We start from the raw sequence: 1,155 nt of genomic DNA, 5'->3' as shown, positions 1-1,155 counted from the left end.
TCGAACTCCTGATCTCAGGTGATCCGCCTGCCTCGGGCTCCCAAAGTGCTGGGATTACAGGCGTGTGCCACCGCGCCTGGCTACAAAACTGCTCTTTTTAAAACATCTTTTTTTGAGACATGGTCTCACTCTGTCACCCAGGCTGGAGTGCAGTGGTGCAGTCTCAGCTCACTTTGGCCTCTGCCTCCCAGACTCAAGCAATCCTCCTGCTTCGGCCTCCAGAGTAGCTGGGCCTACAGGTGCACACCACTGTGTGCGGCTAATTTTTGCTCCCGCTTAGCTGGGATTACAGGCACTCGCCACCATGCCCAGCTAATTTTTGTACTTTTAGTAGAGACGAGGTTTTGCCATGTTGGCCAGGCTGGTCTCGAACTCCAGACCTCAGGTGATCCCCCCCGCCTCGGCTTCCCAAAGTGCTGGGATTACATGTGTGAGCCACCACGCCAGGCCCCAAGGGCTCACTTCTAACTCACTTATCTCACCCCGGCCCAGCGAACGGGCCCAGCCCTTACCAATAGCAAACTCCACCAGGGTCTCGTTCTCCTCCGACAGCGAATCGAGAAATAAATCCAGGACCTGCAGCTGCCGCAGATACTCGTAGTTGCTGGGGTCATAAGCGAAGTTGGCGAGGTTGGCGAGGACTTGCTCCTTGGCGTCTGCAACGGGAAAGCGGCACTGGAGCCAGGTCCGGGCGGCGGTCACAGCCGACCCTGCCACCTGGTCCCACCGTGGCTCTCACCTTGGCTCTGGGTCTCCTGGAATTCCGTGACCAGCGCCTGCAAGTATCCCAAACGCCCGACGTGGGGGTCCACCTTCGGCTTCTGGGCCATGGCCGGCGTGACGGAGGACCCCCAGGGACGGGCGGGAGGGTGGGAAAGGTGCAGGGGGAAAGCCGAGCGAGACCCTCACCCACTCTCCACCTGTCTGGCGAGGGAAGACGCGGGGACGGCAAACGGGTTTCTTTCTTGGGTTCAGACTCTGCAGTAATTTGCAGCTGGAAATGGAATGTGGGGAGATGGGCCGGGGTCTCAGAATCCTGTAGGAGTTGGGTCTGAAAATCGAAATTGGGGCGCGGGAGACAGGGAACCATCTGCGGGTTGGGGCTGGCGGAGTGGGTACTGGCGCCCAGTCCCCGGCTGCCGGGCTCGGTTCCAG

The 1,155-nt window shown here is 59.9% G+C and overlaps 1 protein-coding gene across 1 annotated transcript; it reads right to left on the bottom strand.

The window, feature by feature from the left end:
- Positions 1-473: 473 nt before the first annotated feature.
- LOC105532823 (armadillo repeat-containing protein 7-like) lies at positions 474-1,153 on the bottom strand (the record flags this gene model as incomplete). The annotated part of the gene is made up of 2 exons (XM_011971116.1): positions 740-1,153; positions 474-656 (listed from the first exon to the last, which is right to left on the bottom strand). Coding segments are annotated over exons 1-2 (274 nt in total), but the record flags the coding sequence as incomplete, so codon positions are not given.
- Between the last annotated feature and the right edge of the window lie 2 nt (positions 1,154-1,155).

Source organism: Mandrillus leucophaeus, unplaced genomic scaffold, assembly GCF_000951045.1.
Source record: "Mandrillus leucophaeus isolate KB7577 unplaced genomic scaffold, Mleu.le_1.0 Scaffold9877, whole genome shotgun sequence".
In the NCBI taxonomy this organism is placed as follows: domain Eukaryota; kingdom Metazoa; phylum Chordata; class Mammalia; order Primates; family Cercopithecidae; genus Mandrillus; species Mandrillus leucophaeus.
Note: the sequence above shows the minus strand (reverse complement) of the source record. Positions and strands in the feature narration are given on the sequence as shown.